Consider the following 25,345-nt stretch of genomic DNA (forward strand, 5'->3'; position numbering starts at 1 on the left):
TCACTATGGAGGAAACCTCTCAAACACAAGTGTCCTCTAAAAATACATGGGCTATTTAGACTACTCAGTTTAAGCAGAGGGTAGATAGTTTAATGGTTATGTAAACAGACTCTCATGCCTGAGGCTGTAAAGTCACAGATTCAATCCCCTGCACCATGAGCCAGAGCTGAACAGAGCTCTGGTAACAAGAAAAGAAAAAAAAAAAAAAAAAAAAAAAGGTAACTCAGTTCATTCTTTTCACAGGCAGTGTATTATACTGTCTCAAATTAGAGAAATCTTTACTCAAATTCCACTCCACAACTTATCTGCTATTTATCTGCTGTGATTTTCAATAAAATCCAAATTCTTCTGAGCCTCAATTTCTTCATTGGTAAATGAGTTAATAATACTAGTTTGAATAAGAATTTAACAAAATGAGAGTATCCACTAGAACCTCCCATAATTTAACAGTAGAGGGTAACAACATAATTGGGAGGAACAGTTGGTTGTCTATGAAGTCACTACTTCAAGTTCTTTTGCCCTTCTGATTTCTCTACTCCTGGAGCCTAGTAGAAGCTGTCACTGTCTAGTGTAACAACAGGCCAATCACAAAGCTTTTCCAGGCCTCAGAGTCCTCATGTCACAAGAACACATTTTACAAACATTTACTCCAACAAGGAATCACAGTGTTGACAGTGAAATATTAAATAAGGTATTTTGAAAAGTTAAAGATGTTTCACAAATGTGAAGTGTTTAATGAGAGGCAATATATATCTTTTTTGGGATTTTTTTTTTTTTAGCAGTTTAAAAATTTGATGGTCTGATTTAAGAGGTTAGAATATCTACCAAGTATGCAGTATGGAGATTTTCTGAAGGTTTCATTTATTTCCAGTTTAAATTCTCCATTACTGTTGTTGAAGTTGATTGCATACTGTTTCTCCCCCAGGATGGCAATGGATACATAGATGAAAATGAACTTGATGCTTTACTGAAGGATCTGTGTGAGAAAAATAAACAGGTAACTGTGACCTAGGAGGGGGTGCAGTAGATAAGGCATTGGACTCTCAAAGGAGGTCCCAAGTTAGATCCCTGGCATCATATATGCCAAAGTGGTGCTCTAGTTCCATCTCTCTCTCTTCCTCTCTCTCTCTCTCTCTCTCTCTCTCTCTCACACACACACACACACACACACACACACATAAATTTTTTGAATCTCAAAAAAAAAAAAAAGACCGAACAAGTAACTTAACTTCCACACCACTGACTTTTAAACCCACTTTACTATCCCATAAAGAAATAACCTTACATTCACTTTTGGAAATCTACTTAAAAGGAAAAGAGGGTGGTCCGGGAGGTAGCACAGTGGCTAAGGCACTAGACTCTCAAGCATGAGGTCCTGAGTTCAATCCCTGGCAGCACATGTACCAGAGTGATGCCTGGTTCTTTCTCTCTCAATCCTATCTTTTTCACTAATAAATAAATAAAATATTTTTTAAAAAGGGGGGGAGAGGCAATCAGAGAATTATCTCTGCTTACAGAGCACCTGTTATGCATGCCTAAGGCTGACACTCTTGTTTTTCTCCTTCCTCTCCTGAAACTCTCATAAGTAATAAATATTTTTAGAAAGATAAAAGAACAGAGATATATTTTAGTTCTTAATTTAATTAGGTACTGGCCTAAATCAGTGTAACTGTGATCAATAAATTGAGAAACAACCATGTAATTATTCATATATGTGTAAGAATTTATTCTAACTCCTAATTTATTGCTGTTAACAGCTAGTTTTCATCTCACATTTCAGTAGTTAATATTAACTTTCATATTTCACTGGATTACAATATAATCTATATTCTGCACAGGAGCTGGATATTAATAATATTACAACATACAAGAAGAATATAATGGCTTTGTCGGATGGAGGGAAACTGTACCGAACAGATCTTGCTCTTATCCTCTGTGCTGGGGACAACTAGAGTTGCTGACCATGACCACTTACTAGCGATACACTGTATCTAAAAATAACTGTGCACTATAAGGGAGTAGGTTGTATTTTCTTTTATATCTGTAAATTTAATGGCATATAGATAATTATCCAGGATGTGTGGCACATTCACTTCAGCTTGTTTCTATACTGTTTGTAACGTACAAATAACGTACAGATTTTGTAACTATATCATTGAAAAGAAGAATGTCTATGGTTAGACCAGTCAATATCCAATTAGAAAAATAACCTAACATTGCTTTCATAAATATAGTTGGATAAGGTGGCCCTTAAATTTCTACCAGGATGAATCTCTAAAATTCTAGTCTCTGATGTTTACACATTTGTCACTGAAAAGAACAGTTACATGTAACAATAAAACATTCATATTTCGGTCTTTCCCCCACCCCCAAAACAAACATTTTAAGCTACATTTACTGTTAGGAGGAATGTACCACTAAAGTACTAAAATTACAATCAGATTGTGGCTTTATTAAGTCAAAACTTTCACTAGACAAAACTTAGTTCACTAATCAACAACAGATATCGTGCTTGAATCTACACTTGGCTGAGGTTGGTTTGATGATAATGGAAGACAGTATCAGAAAACACACGGATCTGTCTGATTCTTATATTTATTTATTTCTAAAAGCCTACTGTCAGCGAGTATGACCTTAATCTGTTTTTTAAAATGTTTTCTTGTGTTGCTGGTTATAATTATTCTAGCAAGCTGCTGTTTTTATGTCATATTCTGTGTAATCTCTGATTAAATTTACTATACTGAGTATCCTGGTGTCTAGTTTGCATACTTCCTGGATTTTCTTTATATGTAGACCTATTTATTTCCACCAAGGGTAACTCCTGCCTCTAAAAATATTTTTTTCTAGCTATAATAACTCTATTTTTACTACATAATTGAATTTTAATGTAAAAGCATAGCACCCTGATTGTTGAATGTTATATCATCAATAATTTTCTGTATTCTGTGAATTCTATATTTCATATTGAGATCAGCATTTAAAATAGCTGTATTTCTATCTGCAAATAGTTACAAATGAGTTAAAAAATACATCTGAAGAGAAATGCTAATGTTATTATTTATCTTATTTAGTAAGGGAGATTCTATGCCATTCTTTTGACCCACATCCAAGCCCCATCTCATATACTGGTAGCTAGAATAGTCTATACTGGTTCTAGCTGACATGTAATGGTTAGTGGTTTCTGGTTCTTTGATTATAAAGTAGGGAGTTGTGAAGATATAACTGTAAAACTTATAAAGTTACCACTGAAGAATTAATGGTTCTGGGTCACTCTAAATGTCCCCAGTCTACAAATTCAGTACTGATTTATTTTTTCAATTTGTAGAAATAACAAAAATAAGTATATGCCCATGAATGAACACTAAAGAGATATGCCAAAAAATATATTTTATCAAGTGATGTAAGTGGTAGGTTGATTTTGCTTCTAGTATATAAATGAAAACACTGACCTTAGGCTGAATTTAGCAAACTACTAAGAATAAATAAAGAGGACAATAACTAATCTCTTGCATGTTTATTTCTTCCTCAAAGTCACTTGAAGGATCAAGAGATATCACACTTTACATACAATGTGTCCTGCTCTGAGAACCTACATCCAATCTACATCACTAAATGTAAACACCATGGATGGCACTCGGTGTTCTGTGGATTGTGGAATGGTGTTGTGGTTTCTCTCCCCAAGCTCTGTCCCTTACCCTCTCAGTGTCTAATAGTTGAGCAAGGGAGGTCATTCAGTGGTATTGCTTAAGGCTCTGAGTTTATCTTCTCTATCATATTTAAAAAAAAAAAAAAAAACACTTGAGTACCTAGCAGTGTCATACCTGGAATAGCACACATATTATTATGAGCATGGATGCAGATTCAAGCCTTTTTTTTCTCTTCCCTTTCCTTCTCAATTTCTCTTCACCTATACATACCATTTAAATAAATAAAAAGACCAATAGGAGCAGTGGATTTGTTGTGCAGGCACCAAGCCCTAGTTATTAACCTGGTGACAATATAAGTAAATAAATAAATCAGTTGACAAGTAACCTGTGATAAACTAAAGTGGAAATTCTGGACAAATTATAATGGCCTAACAAATCAAAATAAGTAAAAAACCTGCTGACTCAGAATTACTGTATGCCTCACTGAATTGAGGTAATTCTGATACTAAGATTACAAAGAAATCTGAAAAGTCCCAAATATTTGAAAGCTTTCTCCCAACTTCACATATTAAAGTATTTCTTCATGAAATTTCTTCAAGGGAATAGGAAAATGAACATATAGAATTTTCCTACAATTTATCTGTAGAATAATAGTTTTTCTTTACAAAGTAAAAAACTAAATTAGACCAAGCATTCTTTTAATTGTTTTCTTGTCACCAGGGTTACCAGTGGGCCACCATGCCTGCACAAGAAACCAACCCACTGCTCCCAAAGACCCTTCTTTCTTTCTTTCTTTCTTTCTTTCTTTCTTTCTTTCTTTCTTTCTTTCTTTCTCTCTTTCTTTCTTTCCTTCTTTCTTCCTTCCTTTCTCTCTCTCTCTCTCTTCCTTTCTTTCTTTCTTTTTCCTTCTAGATAAAGACAGAGGGAAGAAGTATAAAAAAAGAGAAAGTCATCTAACATTTACATCACTAATATCTTTTTTTTTTTTTTTACTAATTTGTCCTTTTTTTTTTTTCTCAAAATGGCGCTGTTTTTTTTTTTTTTTTTCTTGTCTGAGTTACTCAGCAGTTGGTTACAATGTTCTAAGTGAACAAAGTCAAATGTGCATAGTAAATGAGGCCATAGGTACATATAGACACTCAGGAGCTTTCAAAGATACTTCTTTATGCCAAGGAAAGGGCTCAGGTAGGGAGAAATTCTGGCCTTATCACAAACTATATATATTAGAATTTACTCCTTTGTTTTATATATATTTACTTCTTTTTATGTTGCCGACTTTTTCATTTTTTTATTATTTTTATTTTTATTTTTATTTATTTTTTTTTAAATTTTTTATTAAAGAAAGGATTAATTAACAAAACCATAGGGTAGGAGGGGTACAACTCCACACAATTCCCACCGCCCAATCTCCATATCCCACCCCCTCCCCCGATAGCTTTCCCATTCTCTATCCCTCTGGGAGCATGGACCCAGGGTCATTGAGGGTTGCAGAAGGTAGAAGGTCTGGCTTCTGTAATTGCTTCCTCGCTGAACATGGGTGTTGACTGGTCGGTCCATACTCCCAGTCTGCCTCTCTCTTTCCCTAGTAGGATGGGTCTCTGGGGAAGCTGAGCTCCAGGACACATTGGTGGTGTCTTCAATCCAGGGAAGTCTGGCCGGCATCCTGATGACACCTGGAACCTGGTGACTGAAAAGAGAGTTAACATACAAAGCCAAACAAATTGTTCAGCAATCCTGGTCCCAAAGCTTGGAAAAGTGGAGAGGAAGTATTAGGGAGGTACTCTAGTGTACTTCTCTCTAGTGTACTTCTCTAGTGTAACTCTAGTGTACTTCTGCTTTCTTACTTTGGTGCCATACTCCAAACTCAGTCAATTTCTGCTTTGCGTTTCTACTTCTTTTTTTTTTTTTTACATGCATAACATTCCCCAGATTCCCATTCAACAATACAACCCCCACTATTTCATTCATCATTTTTCATGGACCTGTATTCTCCCCACCCACCCACCCACCCCAGAGTCTTTTACTTTGGTGTAATACTCCAATTCCATTTCAGGTTCGACTTGTGTTTTCTTTTCTAATCTTGTTTTTCAACTTCGGCCTGAGAGTGAGATCATCCCATATTCATCCTTCTGTTTCTGACTTATTTCACTCAACATGATTTTTTCAAGGTCCATCCAAGATTGGCTGAAAACGGTGAAGTCACCATTTTTTACAGCTGAGTAGTATTCCATTGTGTATATATACCACAACTTGCTCAGCCACTCATCTGTTGTTGGACACCTGGGTTGCTTCCAGGTTTTGACTATTACAAATTGTGCTGCCAAGAACATATGTGTACACAGATTTTTTTTGGATAGATATGTTGTGTTCCTTAGGATATATCCCCAGGAGAGGAATTGCAGGATCATAGGGTAGTCTATCATGTCAGATATGAGAATAGCTGTTCCTGCCCTTTTTTGTGGGCCATTGGCTTGAATGATAGTTTTCCATCCTTTCACTTTAAGTCTGTGTTTGTCTTGTTGCGTTAGGTGAGTTTCCTGTAGACAACATATTGTTGGGTTGTGTTTTCTGATCCATCTTCCTACTCTGTGTCTTTTAATAGGTGAATTCAGGCCATTCACATTTATTGATATCAAAGATTGAAGATATTTTAACGCCATTCTTGTAGAGTTTTAGAGTGTTTTGATATGTGTTCTATTTGTGGTGGTCTGGTTGTTTATAGGAAACCTTTCAGAACTTCTTTCAAGGCAGGCTTGGTGATGGTTGCTTCCTTCAACTGTTGCTTGTCTGAGAAGGTTTTGATGTTTCCATCTAGTCTGAATGACAATCTAGCAGGATATAGTATTCTTGGCTGAAAGCCTTTCTCATTGAGCACTCGATAGATATCTTGCCATTCTCTTCTGGCCTGTAGTGTTTGTATGGAGAAGTCTGCTGCTAATCTTATGGGTTTTCCTTTGTAGGTGACTCTTTGTTTTTCTCTTGCAGCCTTGAGGATCCTTTCTTTATCCTTATTCCTTTCCAATCTAAGTATGACATGTCTTGGTGTCTTTAGGTCTGGGTTAATTCTGTTTGGGACCCTCTGGGCTTCTTGAATCTTTATGTCTTTGGTGTTGTCTAGACTAGAGAAATTTTCAGCTATTATGGCCTGGAGAACGCTTTCTTCCTCCCCTTCTCTTTCTTCCTCTGGTAAGCCAATAATGCGTATATTGTTTCTTTTGAAGTCATCCCATAGGACTCTGTTGTTGTTTTCAGCATCTCTTAATCTCTTTTTGAGATCTCTTACTTCTTCTTTAGTTGTCTCTAATTCATCCTCAATCTTGCTAATTCTGTCTTCAGCCTCATTGATTCTATTCTCTCTGCCCTCTACTGCTTTCTGGAGTTCATCTATTTTGTTGCCCTGCTCTGATACTGTTTTAGCTTGTTCAGCTAGTTGCCTTCTTAGCTCAGCAATTTCAGCTTTCAGCTCTCTAATAACCATGAGATTATTAGAATTTTCTTCCATATTCTCATTTGTTGTTCCTGCAGTTCTGATTACAATTTTTTCAAATTCTTTACTCACTCCTGTTATTATTTCCTTAGCTAATGTTTGGATGTTGAACTCGTTGTTTTGTGCTTCGCCCTCTGGAGGACTTTTAGCTGGACTCTTGTCCTGGTTCGAGTCTCCATTATTTTTTCTTGTTGTTTTAACCATTTTATATAAGTTAACAGTTTTTTCAATCCCTGAGTTGGAGTTCAGTGGTGTAAAAGCCTTTTTTTTTTTTTTTCCCCTGTAGGCTATGGTAGCCTGAGGGCTTTTAAACTATCAATAGGCTTCTTGGCTTAATCAATGACTCCTGACCAAGAGATAAAGCAGGGTGTGTCAGAGATAATCCAGTGGTTATGCAAAGAGACTTTCACAGCCCTTCAGCTATGCCACCGAGGTATAGGTCTTCTCCTGAGTTTCCCGGTTAGATCTCTGTGCCCTGGTGTCCCTCCCTGTTGCTGCTCCAGATTCTGAGGGTAGTAGCAATGGAGACTCAGAGTTGTACTTGGTGAGTCTCTGGGGAGTCCTTTCCTCCCTTCAGCTGTCCCCTTGTTGGTGGAGCAGACTGGAGGTGGTGTCTCCACTGACAGACTGTCGAACTGTTAGCAGTCACTTAATCTCTCCTTAGGCCCCTCTCTCCTCTGTCACTAGCCACGCGTGTTTGTACTCACGGGTGATTTACTGGGTTTCTGTGGTCATTCTAGTCCTGTCTTGTTTCGGTCCGGGTGGTCTCCTTTGGTATTCCTAGTTGATCCGTACATCACTAATATCTACTACATGAAGCTTCCCCCTGAAGGTGAGGACAAGGGCTTGACGCTACAATCTTGTTCACAGTAACATGTACTCTCTACCGGGTGTGCCACCACCTGATTTCTAGGCCAGACATTCTTAGAACAAAAACATGGCAAAATAAAAATAACATCAAGACAACTGATATGAATTATCTGAGAGAACTTATGCAAAGGTTGATAAAGGTCACAAATCTAGCACTTGGGCTAGCTAATAGACTTCTACTCTGAAAATTATCAGGGCAAAGAATTTATTTTTTGTCTTGGCTTAAGAAAAAAAAAGCATTGCTCAGCCTTGCTATATTAGGTGTCAGGATAGCATCTTGGATCTTGGGCTTGTGAAATAACTCCCTTGTACAGTGTGCTGCATTGTTTTGTATGTGACCCAGGCTCCAGCCCAGTCTCCACCACAATGGAGGGAGCTTAGGTGCTAGTCATTTTCATGATCTCTCTGCCACTTTGTCACTATCAGGAGAAGAGCCTGGTATCTCAGACATTCGAGTTCTGTGCTCTGCTGCTCAGATACCTCTCCAGCTCTCAGGGAAGCAACATCTTCTGTAGCTCACCTAAATCAATGACCTTTACACGTAAGTGACAATCCAGTTCCCCAGAGCAAAGATCAGATTAGGAAATAAATCTAAAGGGACAGATGTAAGTTAACTTCTATACCAACCGCACATCACAAAAGTCATTCTAGATTTATTATCAACCTATATGTGAAAGGAACAGAGACAATTACACAGAAGCACAACCTGAGTAATTCAGCAATGATGCTTTAACAACTTATTGTGAAAAACTAGATTGAAAATTTAGATTTACAAATTAAGAGCACTGTTCTTCAAAAGGCAGCATATAAAGAATTAAAAAAAAAAAATCAAACACCAGAGTGTGAAAAGAGCAGCCTGGTGGTGGTTGAGCTGGTAGAACAAAGACGTGTATGCATGAGGTTAAACGTTCAATCCCTAGCACAGCATATGCTGGAAAGTTCTAGTTCTAGCTTCTCCACCTGCTCCCCCAACCACTACCACAGTGCTCAAGCCCCAAGACAACAACACAAAAATACTGTGAGAAGATACTTGCATTGGTTCTAAACCTCCAAGTTCCCAGGGAAAAGGCACGGCACCCTCCACCCACCCACCATGCTCCCCCCACTGTTCTCTCCACACAGAACCTCATTCACATGCAACCAATTTACTTAGGAGGTTTGCCTTGGGCAGCTGCAAGGCATAGAGCTCCACATCGCCAGCCAGAAACTGAGCTGCTTGCTATAGAGGCCTTAATGGGCTCCAGGTTGTTTCAGGGAAGCCTCACCCACTCCAGCTCTGGCCAATTGCAAACAAAGGAGCATGGCCAAAGGCCTCTCTGATAGGATGGATGGGGTCAGGGAAGGGTCACGGTTCAATAACTTGCTTCCAACAATGTAACCAAGCCTTAAAACTGACAAAAGTGAATATTCAAAGTATAGGAGCATTACTCCCCCAAGTAAAATTTTGTATAGGGAAATAGCCCCTAGGGTTCATCCTTAAGTCACTTATAGTGGAATAGTATTCTTGCTTTTATCCCAAAAGAAGAAAATTTATGGTGGGGGAGACAGCATAATGGTTATGGTTAAAAGGCTATGCCTGAGGCTCAAAGTACCCAATTCAATCCCTCTCGCCACTGTGAATACACCAGAGCTGAGCATTGCATCTGGTCACTCATTAAACTAAAACAAACAATATGTATTATATTTTAAAATGAATAAATCTATGTTGTTTTTTTAACCGGAGCACTAAACAGCTCTGGTTTATGGTGGTGCAGGGGACTGAATCTGGCACTTTGGAGCCTCAGGCATGAAAGCCTTTTTAGGCATAACCATTATGCTGCCTAACCCCACCACTGAATAAATCTTTAAAAATAAGTAAATATAATCCAGCAGTGCCAGGGAGGTGAGGAGATGAGTCAGTAATAATAGCACATACCTTGCATGTTACAGAAAAGTACTCTAGCCTCATCAAAAAAAAAAAAAAAATTAGTTGTATAACAGAAAAAAGCACAAAGAAGTTGAACAGGCATTTCACCATAATAGTATATCTAAATATCTAAAAACAAGTAAGTAATCATCAACTTTATTAATGATCAGGAGAAATGAAAATTAAAACAGAAGAGGTACTGTTATAAGCTCAACAGAAAGGCTAAAATAAAGATTATAATAGCTAAGTATTGGTGAGGATGTGGAACAACAGAAATTCTTACACATGATAAGTTAAACAGGAAGGAATTTGGGAAATTATTTGGTACTACCTATTAAATTTGAACCTATTAAATTTATAACCCAACAACTTTACTTTAGGATTTTATTGATATATATTTTTTATTTTTTAATTTTTTCTTTTTTTTAATTGGGGAATTAATATTTTACATTCAACAGTAAGTACATTGGTTTGTACATGCATAACATTCCCCAGTTTCCCATATAACAATACAACCCCCACTAGGTCCTCTGAGTCCTTCCATTTCAGGTTCTACTTGTGTTTTCTTTTCTGATCTTGTTTTTCAACTTCTGCCTGAGAGTGAGATCATCCCATATATATTATAATATATACATATATTATATATATGTCCAAAGGAAAACAAGAATGTTCACAGCAACATTGTATTTGGCTAGCCCCCAGCGAGAAATAACTCAAAAGTCCCCCAATAGCAGAACTAACAAATACTGTTGTTCCATATTCATACAATGGGATGTTATGTAACAATATGAACATACATATTATATATATATATATATATATATATATATATATATATATATGAGCTGCTGTACATACAAAAACCAGAAGCAAGGAAAACACAGTGTGCTTATTTATGTAAATTTCAAAAGCAGTTAAGTAAGACAGTAGAAGTCAATACAGTAGTTTTAAAAAAAGTTGAGTGTTGAGTTTGGACAATATAGAAGAAGCTTTCAGATTCATGGAGACATTCTGTCTCTTACCCGAGTAGTACTTAACACAAATGCTTCATTTATAATGATTCTAGATACGTGTACTTTGAAAAATTATACTCTAAAAGTTAAAGCAAAAATATTGTGCATGATTTAGGGAACCTTGTACAAAGTTAGCTATACAAAGATCAGGACAAAAAAACATAGTTCAAAGGGCTTTAGATTTAACATTGCTAAGAACAGTGTAAAACCTGCTCTTGTAAAAACAAGAAGATGCAAGGGTACTTTTAAAAAATTAGTGATTTAATAGTGATTTAAAAATTTATAATAGGGGTATATTTACACACCCACCATTCCTACCACCAAGAGTTCTGTGTTCCCATACTCCTCCAGCAGAAACTACAATAATTCTCCCAAGGTCACATGAGCTGAATATATATATACCCATTATTTTCTATGACCCAAGGCATGATTTCTTCAGTCTGGGTAAAGAGTTGAGCTTTTATACTATGTATAAAACATATATTGTCTCCAAAAAGTATTATTTAGGAGGCCAGGTGGTAGTGCACCTTGTTAAGTGTAAATGTCGTCATGCCAAGGACCCAAGTTCAAGTCTCTGCTCTCCAGCTGCATTGGGCACAATGCTTCACAGCAGTGAAGCAGGTCTACAGGTGTCTTTCTCTCTCTCCATCTTTATCTCCTCTTCACCTCTCAAATTCTCTCTGTCCTGTCAAATAAAAAAAGAAAAAATGGGGAAAATATTTACTCAAAGTTGAAAAATACGAGACCAAGAGGAAAATTAGAAGGGTTTGAAAATGAAAGTCTAAGAACTATTTTATGTGCAATGAAAAGAGTAAGTAAATTGATGAAGCACAAAAATAATAATGGACTGTTTTTCCTTTTGGAGCTTTTGCACCAATACAGTATCTCATAAAGACCCTGTTATTGTCCCTTGGTTTACATTATGACCTGAAGAAACTGTTCCTACTAATCAGATAACAACTTTAACTTGACTATTAGTGCCTCCTTGAGCCTCAGTTCCTTCAACTCAAAAACGGTTTGGGTGAGCTAGATTGTTGATCTGGAAGGGTCCCTGCTTTGACATGCACATCCTTCCACATTCAAGCCTGGCTCCCAAGGCACTGGGAGAAGCTTCAGTGCCGTGATGTCTCTTGCTCTTCCTACTTCTGTCTTTATCTTTTTATCAGAAATATTTAACAAGCAGAGATGCCCTAACAACAAATAATAAATAAACGAGTTGAGAAAAGAATCTTCTTAACTTTTCAAACTCCAGAATTCTATTACTCAGTCACCTAAATCCTTACTGCTTTAGCTGTGAACATGAACAGCAAACAATCACAATTACTTCATACTTGAAACATTTCCTGAAGTCATTTATTATACTAACTGTAAAATGAGGGATAGTAACAATTTTTGACACTCAACTTATACCTCTTTAAGTGATTCTATTGCACTAGAGGAAAAATTACTACTTAGTAAATTAGTAATAACTGCTACAGTGAGACATATATAGCACATACGTAACACAGAAGAGAAGCAAGAATTGGATGATCATTGTGGGAAGGGAACTTTGAAGCAAGAAGCACAATAGCACTCTCTCCTGTGTAAGTTATATATACAAATTGATAATATGCTAAAATTGAAAAAATATGCTAAAATGTTATAAATTAAAGGTGGTAAGACAAAAATACAGTGATTATCCACTAATATTTGTTTCCTTTCAGATTTTCTATGAAATTTCCTTGAGAAATTTTTATTAATTGATATCCTCATGATTTCTCTTATCTGATCTTTTCTGCCATACTTTCAAGCTTTGCTGACTCATTCATCATTTATAGTAATACATATTAATAATGAAATAGACTCTTAAGAGTTTATAAAGCAAAATAAATACATAAACTCAGGAAAATCAAAAGTTTTGCATACCCTATACTAAGATATATTATAAAAAAGACAAACAGGACATTTATTTACAGGTTTAGATATTCAATATCTAATTATTGGACAGATCATTGAATAGGCAATCGTGAAGTTAGTAAATACTTTAACATACCTCACATGTTAGAAGGTGTTTGCTAAAAGTGGTACTATCACACACATAACTCAGGGTGTTTTAAAATCCTTACAAATACTTTTTTAAAAACTTTAAAGTTTTCTTTTGAAAACAAGTGTCTTCAAAAGACTGAGAAATTTTGACTAATACTACTACCAGAAATCTATCATGAAAAAAAATCCAAATTCTAAAGATGTTTTACACAGAAAGACGTTCACAATTTTCTGTTACACTGAAAAATTAAGAAAAATCGAATTCTGGAAACAAGGTGGAATACATATAAACAAATACATATGGAAAATTACATGCAGGTTGGTGTACAGTGTCCTGTGTACGCGCCTTGCAAATGGTGACGCCAGGAACATGACTTCCAGCATGCAAGTTGAATAGATCGCAGCGGTTACTGCTGCTGCTGGGACTCCAATTGATTATTTAGCTTACAAGAGAGATTATGGTAAACGATAATCACAGCAAATCTACGGTCAGCCTTCACATCCAAAAAGACAACCCCAAAGTAGTACATGCTTTTTACATGGAGGATTTGGGAGATCAAGCTGTGTACTGCCATTGCTGGAGATGCAAAAAGTTCCCATTCTGTGATGGAGTTCACATAAAACACAATAAAGAGACTAGAGACAATGTGGGACCTTTTATCATTAAGAAAAAGAAACAAATGGATAATTTCAAAGCTATAGGCCAAGTTGGCGCAATATTATCTAATTGTTAAAATAATCTAACTACAACTTCTGTCTTAAAAAAAAATACAAACAGCACAGACTTGGAGACCTGGCGATAGCTCAGCTGGTTAAGCGCACATGGCGCTAAGCACAAGAACCGGGGTAAGGATCCCAGTTCGAGGCCCCAGGCTCCGCACCTTGTGGGGGGGGTTTCTTCACAAGCGGCGAAGTAGATATGCAGGTGTCTGTCTCTCCATTTCTCTGTCTTCCTCTCTTCTCTCGATTTCTCTCTGTCCTATCCAATAACAACAATAACAATAATAATAACAACAAGGGCAACAACAAGGGGCAACAAAATGGAGAAAATGGTCTCCAGATGCAGTGGATTCATAGTGCAGGCACCAAGCCCCAGAGACAACCCTGGAGGCAATAAATACATAAATAAACAAACAAATAAATAAATAAATAAAATTAAAAAACAGCACAGACTTAAGTAACAGCAGGAAAGAGATGTGAGAGAATATAGTTACACTGGTAGAATTAGTGCAGAGGGGAAAGTCTACAACTAACACAGAAACAACTGAATATGATCACTATGAAAAGAAAGTTGAAGCAAGAAATTCAAGTCATACTAGTTCATAGTAATTGGTTTGAGTTAATACTAAAAACAAGACAATTAACGAGTCAAATGAAAGGAAATATACGGATACGGTAGAGTTCAGTTACACTAGGTATTCTTTCTTTCCTTTAGCCCCATCATTATGAACTTGGTTTAATAAGTAAATCAAATGTCACTACCACCATTATATTTTACCTGATTACATATCATTGTTCCAGTATTTTTTTCTATGAAAGCCTTCATTCATTAGGCTCTATTTTTAATTTTTAAGTGATGATTATTCATCCTTTCTATCTTTGAGTATACACTGCCTACCTGCTAGCATATAATAAACACTCCATGAATGTTTGTTAATTAAGAATTTATTAGACTTGATTATATTCAGAAGATTCTAGTCCGTGTGTATCATTTCCATTATAACCAATCTGAAGGTAAGTCAGCATGCTCTTAGGATCCTTTTGTCTTCCTGATGAGTCCTTCTATTGTGTCCCATTCCTCCGGGGTGACCTAGCACAAATTGAAAAGGTCAATTTAATGTGAAGTATGTCTTAGTATCTCAGATGCTAATACATAAGCAAAAAGATATTACCTTCCTCAGGCTATTGAATTCCCCTGAAATAAGTGCTTCCTCTCCACCATCAAATCTAATAACCTAGAAATAAAATTTTTAATGAAAAATTAAACTTCTGAAACTAATTCCTTTTAAATTTTTTCTGAACCACTATTTTTCCATCCTAACTGTATAAAAATACCTTTTTTGACATTTAAATAAATGTCCAACTTAAAAAAAAAACTGATGATTAAACCTTATCTAAATGAGTGCTGTTTCAGCTTAGAATCCTATTCCCATCACCTCCATAATTTCAAATTCTGTTCAATCAAGATAGTCTTAGAGGCATATGTGCCACAATAATACTCACTAAGTAAAAGTAATTTATCAATTAATAAATGTCATAGATAAATGGTACATATTAATATCTATCTTACATGTATCTAGATAACAAATAAATTCATATTTTCATTTGTCACTGGCAAGAGTAGTTTCACAATATACTTCCCCAATTCCAATCTCCCTCATCAAAGAGTCAAGAGAAATATTAAGACTCACTGCTCCATTAATCCAAGATGCATAATCACTACAAAGGAAAGCAGCAAGATTTGCAAGTTCTTCCACAGTTCCTAGCCGACCACATGGAATTCTGTCAATCATTTCTTTTTCAAATGCTCCAGTAGGGTCAAGACGGCTAAAAGCACCCTGAGAAATTAAGGAAATATTTAGACTTCATTTCTACTGTTATTTCAGAAATAGTTTTGCATAAAATAAATGTTACTGCAGAAGTCTGTTTACACATTAGGCCTTGAAAGCAAGAGGATTTTGTGATTCTTCTTCAGCTATGACTTTATATCCAAACAGGCTTAAATTTTACCTAATATTAATTTCTTTCTAAGTTACTAGCCTTTTTTTACTTTAGAATCTTCACTGTAAAATGAGAATACCTATCTTGGCTACCTCACAAAATTGCTGCATTATGTGAGAAAAGAGAACACACATATAAAAGAAATCTGAAATAAAATGCTTAGTGTGGTGGAGGTAGGGGTACTATCGTCAACTGTTTTAGTAAATATATAAAAATGACTCAAAGAGGGTTGGGCAGTGGTGCACTGGGTTAAGTGCTCATAGTGTGAAGACCCTCAAGGATTCCTATTTGAGACCCTGGCTCCCCACCTGCAGGGGGGTTGCTTCACAAGTAGTGAAGCAGATCTGCAGGTATCTTTCTGTTTCTCTCCCTCCCCTCTCAATTTCTCTAGGTCCTATCCAAAAAAAAAGGAAAAAATGGCCACCAGGAGCAGTGGATTTGTAGTGCCGGCACCTAGTCCCAGCAATAACCCTGGAGGCAATATATATATATATATATATATATATATATATATATATATATATATATATATAATAAAAATGACTCAAGTAGAAAATAAGAGGAAACATTTCTTTTCACGGTAGGAAAGGAAGAAAATAAAGTATGGGAAGTAGAACTCAGAAAGAAACTATATATAATTTTTGCTAAATAAATTCTGCATTCTATTTTTTTTATTTATTTAAAAAAGGAGACATTAACAAAACCATAGGATAAGAGGGGTACAACTCCACACAATTCCCACCACCAGAACTCTGTATCCCCTCCCCTCCCCTGATAGTTTTCTTATTCTTTATCCCTCTGGGAATATGGACCCAAGGTCATTGTGGGATGCAGAAGGTGGAAGCTCTGACTTCTGTAATTTCTGCCTTCTATTAATATGAACAGACTAAGATGAAGTTTACATGCTTACTAATTGATAGGTGACAGTTGTCTCCAATAACATAAAGACTGAACAGTCTTTGTGAGTCCTTCAGTTTTCACTGGGCAAAGATAAAGTAGCAGAAACAAAGTGTAGGCAAAAGCCCTAAACCTGCCTATTCTCTTGAGACAGATGCTTATCATAGTTGAATCAATTAAACTTTGATTTTTGTTTAATTTCTTTTAAAACCAAATTGTCTCAAGATGGGGAGATAGCCTAATGCTTATGCAAAATGACTTTCATGCTTAAGGCTTTGAGTTCCTAGGTTCAATCCCCAGTATCACCATAAACCAGAGGTAAGTAGTACTCTGGGTAAAAGATAAAACAAACAAACCAAATTGTCTCAGACTTTGTGAGAACTGTGGTAGTTATGGGGAGAGGGGGTAATTAGGATTTTGATGGTAGCTGTGGTCATTCACACATTCACATATATGTACATGTATGATGTGAACATATCCCTGAAAACTGTATTTTGTGAATTGCTGTTAATTCACTAATAATAAGCAGCACAGGAAACTTCAAATAAGTAAAATGCTTCTATATGACTGGTATTTGTGTCCAATTTATACCATTACTACTAGACTATAAACTAGTCAGACTTATAGAAAGTAAGTACTTTACCATAAATGTTTTTTGTATCTAAGTACCTTTATACTCAGTGGACACTCAAAAAATATATGTTAAAATGTAGATGGTCTTTCCTAGCTATTGAGATCCTAGAAAGGAATGCCTGTGACCACAGAGTTCTTGTCAAATTGTGGCACCCTAAACCATATGTTTTAACATATGCATGGGAGTTATTTTTCCATTAATATTATTAGAATCTTTGACTATCACACATAAGACAGTGCATCAAGTTTCACTTATATTTATATTTTCTTCCACTTTCTATTCTTTAAATTGCTAAATAAATGAATACATTATCTTTAATGTGTTTATACAACTGAAACTCATCAAACTTTATTTAAACTAGGTCTTAAAAGTTACATCCCAATTAGAATTATAAATTCTTGCTTTACATAGATATAAAAAGGAAGTATGAAAGTGAAATTATTTGGGGTAATGTGAAAGAACAGAAAATATCTGGACCTTCTGAGCAGCATCTACAGTAGCAAGAGTGATAATTATGAGTTATACTAAGGAGATGTAAGGATTATTGATTATAAGTGAAATGCATGCCATCTGAATCATTTTTAATCAGAGAGATGTGGGAGTCAGATGACATACATAATTATGTATGATTGTTTGAAAGTGAAAAGGCACAGACATGAGTCAACTAAAATGCCACATATATCAGAACCAAACCTGTATGATAACTTTCTAAAGCATCTCTTAATCTAAAAATATAATTACATTTCCATGATTTTAAAAAAGAATGTCAATCAAATAACTTTAAAAAAAACAGTAAAATTTAAGAAGTATCAGGCAACAATAGATCACTGAAGTAGTTCAGACAGAAATGCTTAAAATCACAGCACACACTCAAAAAAAAACTCCAAAAGATTAGACAATGAAATCATCTTTATCATCAAATTGCTTAGCAGTTGGGAAATGATTCGCCCTGTCCAGCACATGCATTGCTATGAAAAAGACCCAGGTTTGAGTCCCCGGCACCACATGAAGACTGTGTTCAGTGGAAGCTTTATAATTGGTGGAGTAGAGCTGTGGTACTTCTCCTCTCTTTCACCTGTCACTGCCTGTTACTCAAAGGGGGAAAAAAAGAGAGTCCACCAGAAAGGATGACATTTATCAAGACACAAGAAGTTCCAGTTGCAAAGAAAAAAAAAAAAAGGAAAAGAAATAAAGGGAAAAAAAAAGTTTCTTTTTTCCTATATTCCTGCCCACTTCCTTATTTCTTATGTTGGATAATTTCAAAACACTCTTCCCTGCCATTATGGCTCCAAACTCAGACACTCCTAGAAAGTCCTATACACAACATAGATCAGAAGGTATCTCTCAGTGTGTCATTTCCTAATAAAAAAATAATTCGCCATATGTCAACAACTGTTTTTTAAGCCATTACCCACCCATAAAGTGATTTAAAAAAATCTAATTAAAACTTACTTTGGTTTTTATAGGCCCGGGTTGAATCACATTGAATCGCATTCCATACCTACCCCATTCAGCTGCGAGAGACCTAAAAATCAATAAAAATCAAACATGGGTTCTAAAATACTGTACTGCGTGTTACAAATATTAATAACCAAGACTCTGCATATTTACTATGCGCTGGAGACCAAATCCCCACCATGCAACTATTATTATAATTATATTCCAGACAAGGAAAGTGAGGCAGTGAGAAACTAAGTCATTTTAGCTTGGTTACTAAGTCAACCTCAAATAGTCTATCTCCAGGGTTGGTGCTATACTGCCTACTGCTTACATCTTAGTTCTTACTTTCTATGCATACTACCTACTGTATACATTTTAGAACCAAGTGTAAAATAAATATACATTATTAGAGTATAATCATAACAATAAAAAGTGAAAGACTGTGCCTCTTACCCACATGTCAGCACTGCATTTACCATGTTTAGTATAGTTTTAATTATAGAACACTGGGTTATGTCTATTGCCTCACAAAGCTTTCAGAGATGGATTACATAGATTAAAACATTAATCACATCTGAGTTTAACTAGTTTTTAACATAATCATTGTATTAAGCACAAAGGGAAATACAAATCTTTTTTTTTTTTTTTTTTGCCTCTGGGGTTATTGCTGGGGCTTGGTGCCTGCACTAGGAATCACTGCTCCTGGAGGCTATTTTTTCCCTTTTGTTGCCCCTTGTTGTTGTTGTTATACATGTTGTTGTTGTTGGATAGGACAGAGAGAAATTGAGAGAGGAGAGGAAGGCAGAGAGGAAGAGAGAAAGACACCTTCAGACCTGCTTCACCGCTTGTGAAGCGACCCACCACCCTGCAGGTGGGGAGCTGGGGGCTGGAACCGGATCCTTGCCCTGGTCCTTGCGCTTTGCACCATGTGCACTTTACCCGCTGCGCTCTCAGCCCCCAGAAATACAAATCTTAACAAAAGCTTGCTAAATACACTGAATCTAAAATAGCAGTAGTAATAAACATGGAGCTTTTTTATTGAAAGGGTTATGATTTAAAGTGCAGTCATTGATATATGCATACAATTTCATTATGTTCCAGGCACCCAAAGTTATCTTCCTCTACTCCCTCCCCCACCTTCCCCAGAGTCCTTTACTTTGATGCAATACACCATGTCCAGTCCATGTTTTACTTTGTCTCTCCTTCCCCACCCATACTTTATTAAGTCCCACTAATAAGTGAGATCATTTAATATTTGTCTTTCTCTTTTTGGCTTATCTCATTCAACAACAAACATGGTACACTGAAGCACGCTGTTTAAAATACTTACTTGACAGGCCATTCAAATCTGATGATCTAAACTTATTTGCAGAATTTTTATTTGTTTGTTTGCTTTGTCATCACCAGGGTTTCATGGCTCCGGGATGACTTTTTCAGATACAGAGAGAAAGAGACAGACAGGGAGAGACAGAAGGGGAGGGAGAGCGGAAAAGCTATCATAGCACTGAAGCTTCTCCAAGTATGGTAGGGACCAGACTGGAACTTGAGTCATGTACATGGCAAAGCAGATGTGTTATCTAAGTGACCTATCTTATCAACTGTTTTGGAACTCATACCTACCCGTGTGTGTGTGTGTGTGTGCGTGTGTGTGTGTGTGTAAATGATTTATAGTAACTTGAACAAGTAATATAATGTAAATGGGGAAGATAAAAATATCATCTGAGGGAGTCGGGCTGTAGTGCAGCGGGCTAAGCGCAGGTGGCGCAAAGTACAAGGACCGGCATAAGGATCCCGGTTCGAACCCCGGCTCCCCACCTGCAGGGGAGTCGCTTCACAGGCGGTGAAGCAGGTCTGCAGGTGTCTATCTTTCTCTCCTCCTCTCTGTCTTCCCCTTCCTCTCTCCATTTCTCTCTGTCCTATCCAACAACGACAACAACAATAATAACTACAACAATAAAACAACAAGGGCAACAAAAGGGAATAAATAAATAAATAAAATAAATATTAAAAAAAATTAAAAAAAAAATATATCATCTGAAAGAAAAACAAGTAAGGATAAAGTAGTGGAAGCAGCTCTAGACTATAGGAGCCTTTCTGCCAAGCTCAAAGCCTGCTTGCTATGGGGAAAGGGGCAAGTGGGTGAAAGGTGAGGTCATGTTGGTCTCTTCTGTTAATGAGGCTGTGGGTCAATTAAAAAATACATAGGACAGGCAACATAGCTCAACTGAATAGAGTGCCTGCTTTACATATTCAGTGCTATGGTATCTTTCTTTATGAAAAGTCAGGGGGCTGGAAGGAGGCAAACCTGGTTGAACACACATGTTAAAATGCACAAGGATTCAAGTTCAAGTCCCCAGTCTCCACCTGCAGTGGGAAAGCTTTCAAGTGGTGAAGCAGTGCTGCAAGTGTCTCTCTGTTTTTTATCTCCCCTTCCTTCTTGAAATCTGGCTATCTCTATCCAATAAATGAATAATTAAAAATTTTTAGGAAAAAAAAATAAAAAAACAAAGGATCCAAGGATGATGCTAATATCTCTATGTCTTTTTTTTTTTTTTTTTTTTTTTTGCTACCAGCATTATCACCGGGGCTCAGTATTGGCACTACAAACTCACCACTCCCAGGAACCCTTTTCTTCCCTTTTCTATTTCATTTGACAGGACAGAGTGAAATTGAGAGGGGAGGGGGGAATAAAAAGAGAGAGAAAGAGATAAACATCTGAAGACCTGCTTCACCATTCACGAAGCTCCCCCCTGTAGGTGGAGAGTGGAAGCTCAAATCCAGGTCCTTGTGCATGGTAATGCATGTGATCAACCAGACACAGCCTGGTCCACATTATGTATTTTGATGTTCCATATAATTAATATAATTGGGTTACACATTAAAATTTTTTCTTTCCATGACATTAGGCAAACTAGACAAGCCTAATAGTTACATAACTCACAGTGGCCAAAATGAAAAGTTGCCTATTTCTAAAGGAAACTTCTTTTAAAAATAAAATGACTTTTGAATTTTAATTATTAAAAATTAAATAAAATGTAATATCTCTACCACAGTGGCAAAAATTCAATGGCTATATGTAACTGATGGTATAGATTTATTTATTGTTTCTGTCACTGCAGAAAATTTTCTTGGGTGATGTTCCTATAAATAATCAGAATTCATCCAGAAGATAAACTATCTAGCTCCTGATCAATTCAAATTATTCTTTATTAGGATTGGGGATGTAACTCACTGGCATAACACTTGCTTTATATATTTAAAGTCCTGGGTATAATCCTTATTAAAAAACAAACAAAAAAAACCCTTTATTTTATTTCATGGAGGTACTAAAGTACATTATTTATCTTTAGGTACAAGATTAACATTATACTCACTTATTCATTATTTCAACTCCTGCTTTGGCAGAAGCACTTGGTACTACAAAGCCTGACCCAGACTCAGCATAGATAGTTGTAATAGCAAGAAATGCTGCTCCTGAAATTTTACAAGAATAAAGTAGTTAATAAATATCTAAATAAATTCACATGAGGAAAACATGATTTACAAAGGTAATCTGAAAAAAAAAAAAGCTACACCTTGCAAGTAATATTGTCATCATTCAGGAAGGTCCTGTTAGTGCTCACTTGAATTTTTATACTGGCATGTCAACACTGAGATCTAAATCTCAGAAGCATGGCTTTATAATACCCTGCATGGTTATCTAGACAGAATTTCCACTAGTAAAACAAATAAATCAAAACTAAAGTAACAGAGACTTCTGCCTCCAGCCATCAGGAAACTTGCCATCCTTCTGTATGGGAAAATGACACAACTATATTCAGATATTGTACAGCAGGTTAGGAAGGATAATGAACCTCATGAGAATAAAAACAAATAAAATGATATCTAAGATCATCTCTGATGTTTGCCAAGAGGTACTACACATAGACGATACCATTCATATAGGTTGTGACATAAGGAGGAATACAAAGCAGAATATGGCATTTACTGTGTTGAGGAGAAAGGGGTTACAAAAACTGAAAGACTGAGAAGATTGAAATTTGTGAGGAGAGCTCCCCCTACCTAAGAAGAAATTAGAGAAATTTACTAGAATTATTAAGGCAAGGAGAAACACAGCTCCAAAAAATATATATTTTTTTTTAATAGAGTATCACAGCATGGATGGAACTGAGTGCAATAAGTCAGAAGGAGAAAGACAAACAGCAGATAATGTCACCTATATGTGGGATTTAAGAAACCAGACAAGGGAAACAAGTAAATAAGTAATTAATAAACCCTTGGAGTGTGGAATTGTACCCCTCCTACCCTATGGTTTTGTTAATTAATATCCTTTCTTAAATAAAAAATAAAAAACAAAACAAAACAACAACAACAACAACAAAAATCAGCAGATCTGCTGTATCCGGTTGGCCAGGATCTTGTTTAGTATTTTGTTATCTATGTTCATCAGAGATATTGGTCTATAGTTTTCCTTTTTTGTTCTGTCCCTATCTGCTTTTGGTATCAGGGTGATGCTGGCTTCATAGAAGGTGGAAGAGAGTATTCCTGTGTCTTAGATCCTGTGGAAGAGCTTTAGAAGTATAGCTATTAACTGTTTCCTGAAAATTTTGTAGAATTCATTTGTGAAGCCATCTGTTCCAGGAATTTTGTTTTGGGGAAGATTCTTAATAACTGTTTCTATTTCTTTGTCTGTGATTGGTGCATTTAGGTTTTGTAGTTCTTGGTTCTGTTTTGGAAGGGTATATGTTTCCAGGAATACTTCCATTTCTTCCAGATTCTCTAGCTTGGTGGCGTATAGTTCTTCATAGTAGTCTCGCATGATTTTCTGGATTTCTGTGGTGTCAGTTATGGTATCTCCTCTATCATTTACAATTCTATTTATTTGGGTCTTCTCCCTTTTTTTTTTTTTTTTAGTGAGTCTGGCCTAGGGGTTTGTCAATCTTGTTTAATTTTTCAAAGAACCAACATTTGGCTTCATTGATCTTTGTATGGTTCTCTTATTTTCAATGTTATTTCTGCTCTAGTTTTAGTGATTTTCCGTCCTTCTGGTTGCTTTAGGGTCCCTTTGTTCTTCTTCCTCTAAGTCCTTAAAGCGTGCAGTAAAGTCGTTTATTTGAGCTTTTTTCTTGTTCTCTAATATAGGATTGTATGGCTATGAGTTTCCTTCTCAATACTGCTTTAGCTGTGCACCAAATATTTTGATAACCTGTGTCTTCGTTTTCATTTGTTTCCAGGAACATCTGAATTTCTTGCTTGAGTGTCTCTCTGACCCAGCGGTTCTTAAGCAGTATATTGTTGAGTTTCCAAATTCTGTGACTTTTAGTAATTTTCTGTTTGTTTTTGAATGTTAGCTTTACTCCACTATGGTCTGAGAAGATACTTAGGATGATTTCAGTGCTCTTGAATTTGTTGAATCTGTGGCCTAACATGTGGTCTATCCTTGAGGATGTGCTGTGTGGATTTGAAAAGAAGAACAGGAAAGCTATCAGAGGAGGGGATGAGATACAGAGAGCTGGTGGTGGGAATTGTGTGGAGTTGTACCCCTCTTATCCTATGGTTTTGTTAATGTCTCCTTTAAAAAAAAAAAACAGCAGATCTGAGAACACTAATGGGAAATGTGAACAGGGGCTAAAAAGGCCTTGGAGGTGCTGTCTCTTATGGTGGAGGGAGAAGGCACTTTGGTGGTAGAGGAGGTGTGCAGATATATATATTAGGGGGAGGTGTGAAACTGAACTCCGGTGACAAAAATTATCTTACTAAACCACATATCCCCAATAAAAATTGAAACAAAAAGAGAGAAGAAAAATCTATGTAGTTTCTCTGTGAATTATTTAACAAGTTGTAGATGTTTAGAATGAGATTCCATGAGCCCAGGGAACAAATGCCAAGGAGCTATAAACTGAACAGATTCCATAGTTCACATAGAGTTATACTGGGTTTTGAAGAAGTCATGACATTTTTTATTTATATTTTTCTATGCAAAAATGCATTTAATTTTCTGACAATCCAATACTAAGCTTTAGCTCCTGAGAACTCAATGATTTTTCTACTTTATTTAGTCATGACACTGAATAATACTCTAAATTGAATATTAGTAAAAGGATCAAAATATACTTTTTACTTTTATTTTAGATAGAGGGGAAAAAACAGAGAGGGAGAGACACTGTAGCACCTCCACACCAGCTATGATGTCATTCTCCCAAGCCCCAGTTGCTTCTATATAGTGGCTGGGGTCCCAAACTCAGATCCTCACCATGGTAACTCCTACTTTCTTCCAGGTGAACTACTGCCTGACCCCGGAAAGTATCTATATATATTTTTTCCTTTTTCTTTTATTAGTAATTTAATACTTACAAAATTACAAGATAATGGGTACAACTCTGCACTGTTTCCACCACAATCAATGTATATATTTTTAAAAGCAGTATATATTTGAAGGGGGAGACAGCATAATGGTTATGCAAAAGGCTTTCATGCCTGAGGCTCTGAAGTCACAAGTTCAATTCCCAGCCCCAACATAAGCAAGAGTTGAGCAGTGCTCTGGCCTCTCTCTCTCTCTCTCTCCCTCTCTCTCTCGGTATCCCTCTCATTAAAATGAAAAAATATATATATGTGTGTATGTATACATATACATATATATAGTATATATATATATATTACAAAGGATAGTGATATACTTAATAACAGCATGTTAAACGAAATTGA

General features: G+C 36.2%; 2 protein-coding genes and 1 pseudogene across 2 annotated transcripts in view; 2 read left to right on the forward strand and 1 right to left on the reverse strand.

Annotated features, from left to right (window-relative positions):
* Positions 1 to 3,502, forward strand: part of CALB1 (calbindin 1) — a 35,709-nt gene extending 32,207 nt beyond the window's left edge. The window contains exons 10-11 of the mRNA XM_007517357.3: positions 926 to 997; positions 1,839 to 3,502. Of these exons, the coding sequence (XP_007517419.1) occupies positions 926 to 997; positions 1,839 to 1,952 (186 nt within the window). The 3' untranslated portion in view covers positions 1,953 to 3,502. The remainder of the gene's footprint in view (positions 1 to 925; positions 998 to 1,838) is intronic.
* Positions 3,503 to 13,123: 9,621 nt separating this feature from the next.
* LOC103108445 (CDGSH iron-sulfur domain-containing protein 1-like) lies at positions 13,124 to 13,682 on the forward strand (annotated as a pseudogene).
* A 913-nt stretch (positions 13,683 to 14,595) lies between these two features.
* DECR1 (2,4-dienoyl-CoA reductase 1) overlaps positions 14,596 to 25,345 on the reverse strand; it is a 35,281-nt gene continuing 24,531 nt past the window's right edge. Inside the window, exons 6-10 of the mRNA XM_016185666.2 lie at positions 22,015 to 22,114; positions 18,653 to 18,725; positions 15,360 to 15,506; positions 14,841 to 14,903; positions 14,596 to 14,758 (exon numbers count right to left, since the gene is read on the reverse strand). Coding sequence (XP_016041152.2) covers positions 14,699 to 14,758; positions 14,841 to 14,903; positions 15,360 to 15,506; positions 18,653 to 18,725; positions 22,015 to 22,114 — 443 coding nt within the window. The 3' untranslated portion in view covers positions 14,596 to 14,698. The remainder of the gene's footprint in view (positions 14,759 to 14,840; positions 14,904 to 15,359; positions 15,507 to 18,652; positions 18,726 to 22,014; positions 22,115 to 25,345) is intronic.

The sequence above is a fragment of the Erinaceus europaeus genome, chromosome 1, assembly GCF_950295315.1.
Source record: "Erinaceus europaeus chromosome 1, mEriEur2.1, whole genome shotgun sequence".
In the NCBI taxonomy this organism is placed as follows: domain Eukaryota; kingdom Metazoa; phylum Chordata; class Mammalia; order Eulipotyphla; family Erinaceidae; genus Erinaceus; species Erinaceus europaeus.